The sequence below is a fragment of the Porites lutea genome, chromosome 6, assembly GCF_958299795.1.
Source record: "Porites lutea chromosome 6, jaPorLute2.1, whole genome shotgun sequence".
Lineage (NCBI taxonomy): Eukaryota > Metazoa > Cnidaria > Anthozoa > Scleractinia > Poritidae > Porites > Porites lutea.
Window position 1 is genome coordinate 13,501,552 of NC_133206.1, and position 2,500 is coordinate 13,504,051.

General features: G+C 37.4%; 1 protein-coding gene across 1 annotated transcript in view; it reads left to right on the forward strand.

The window, feature by feature from the left end:
- Positions 1-2,500, forward strand: part of LOC140941036 (protein argonaute-2-like) — a 28,859-nt gene that overhangs the window by 1,017 nt on the left and 25,342 nt on the right. Inside the window, exon 1 of the mRNA XM_073389985.1 lies at positions 1-336. This exon is cut by the window's left edge and continues 1,017 nt beyond it. Coding sequence (XP_073246086.1) covers positions 1-336 — 336 coding nt within the window. The remainder of the gene's footprint in view (positions 337-2,500) is intronic.

Consider the following 2,500-nt stretch of genomic DNA (forward strand, 5'->3'; position numbering starts at 1 on the left):
TTGCTATGCCTTCTCGTACTGAAGGATTTGGTTTGATCGCTCTAGAAGCCATTTCTGCGGGTGTTCCTGTTCTTCTTACTAGTGAATCTGGAATAGCAAAAGTTCTTGAACAAGTTGACGGCGGAAACTCTGTGATTGTTGAATCAGAAGATCTGGAAGAGTGGTCCCAAAAAATCAGAACTCTTTCCGAGATGAAGTTGAAAGAGAGACTCGACACTGCTATGAAACTCAGAGAAAGCTACAACAAGGCATTCCCTTGGGACACACAGTGTGACAATTTCAAAGAGATCATCTTGAGGATGATGAGTGACAGTCGCTGTGGTGAAACTGATGAAGGTAAAAACTGTTTCATGCTGTTGGCTCTGCATTTTCACAATAGAGGGCTATTGCATAATAGTAAAATCCAACTAGTGGTCTATTATCAATGCTGTGTGCTGATTGGTTAAGCTACTACTAGGCTATATGTTATAGCCCACTAGTAGCGAAAAGTGCTGGCTTTTTGGCGGCAAAAAGGATTAAAGTCTAGCATTAACTAGCAAAAGCTGTTTTGTCACGATATTTTTTTAACCAACTAGTTGGGTATTATTCGTCTTGCCCTCATGGCCTCAGAGTCAATAGCCTAGTAGTATCCAGTAGAAACGCCACAAGATTACAATTTAACATATATTTTCATGCCCTGAATGAGATTCATTCATCACAAATGTGTTTACATTACCTTATCTCCTTTATTTTCATTTTCATAATGGGGACAAAACACAAGATTACGAGTCGTGGAGATATGCTTGTGTCCTTTTTCTAAAATCAGGCAGATAATATGTGGTAATTTCCCAAATGACCATCAACAACAGTTTATTCAATTATCAAATAATTTAAGACTATGTTACCCACAATAATTGTGGGTAACATAGCCAATTATTGGCGGAGCTATTCTAGGTGGGCAACAATGCAATAATTCTTAAAATTGAATTGAAAACAAGGCTGATCAGGCAGCTAAGCGTTGATAATTTACAAATTTGTTTGCCCAATATTTTGATTAGACAAGTATAGTCTTCATCAGGGGCTAGAATTGAGAACAGAATAAACGGTTACAGTATTTAAAATAACACAAATATATAAAAAAATGTTATTGGCAGAGAAATACAATGGACGAAAACTTGTATAAAGAGGTTATTATAAACATATATGTCAACAGGTTAAAAATAGATACAAAACCTTGTGCAAAGTCATAAATTTAATGTGGTTACTTCCTAAGCTAGAAAAAATACACAAAGCTCTTCTTTATAAATACAAATATCGATACAGCTGTAGGGTCGGTAGTCGGTAATTTTTTTCTCACTTTGTCGGTAGTCGGTAATATTTTTCGCCCTTTGTCACCAGTCGGTTAACCCCATTCACACTTATACTTGTGCATTAGTACATACCATCCCTGATAAAGAAAAAAAAAAGCTGAAAAAGGCCTAGCCGTTAATACCTTATGAAAAGAAGACAACATATCCTAAAAAAATTTAAGAATTATAAATAATACAAGTGGAAAAAGTATGTCCCTGTCTACAAAACAATTCGCTCGAAAAATATTTCCTTCAATAGCACTTTGTGGCTTTCACATATCTTCACAATCTGTAAAATAATAATAAGAAAAACATATCATCAAAAACAAACAATTTACAAAAGACATAAATTATCCTTTACCCTATCATCAGCCAATCGTAAAGAATTTAGCATGACATGACTTAAGCAAGTCCACATCATGCCCCTCCCCCCGACCTTACACGGCCTCACTGCCGAGCGGTCAACACTTTTTAACATCTGTCGAAAGGCCCTTGGACACCTTATGAAGTTTACACAACGTAGCATTCCTTGTCTCTTTGGATTAGCCGGTTAAGCACTGCGTTTTACAGATTAGGGTTAAGCACTGCCTTTACTGATTAGGGTTAAGCACTTCCTTTACTGATTAGGGTTAAGCACTGTTTCGAAACTGGTTAGGTTCTTTTGTTGGGTTGGGGTTGATGCTATGTGTACTTTAATATTATTTCCTTACCATCCAACCAATCCTCAGTGGTTTAGTGGTTAGTGGATGGCTAGTGTGGTGTAGTGGCAATTTAGGACATGGGTTTGAATCCTCTTGCCCTTCATATCAATTTTTTTTTCTTTTAAATTGAAGAGACTTGCACTTTCATAAATGATTTCCAGCTTGAAATATCATCCAAGTGTGATATAAAAGCAGAAAACAGTTCTACCTTGTGTAAAAATCATAAGGGGAGAAAGGGCCTTTCGATGGATGTTAACGAGTGCTGAACCTGCCGAGCACGTGATTTCCTGTTATTTACGGGAAAATGAAATTTTGGTATTGTCCCGGGGTGGGGCATTTGCACACTTTTTTTAAGCCCCTGCATGGGTTTTTTTAAGGGCCTGTTTACATGGCGGTGGGGGGCCTAGGTAGGTGAGGTAACCTGCTTAGGTGGGGTAACCTGCCTGTCCATATAATCTCTTATTTTAATTT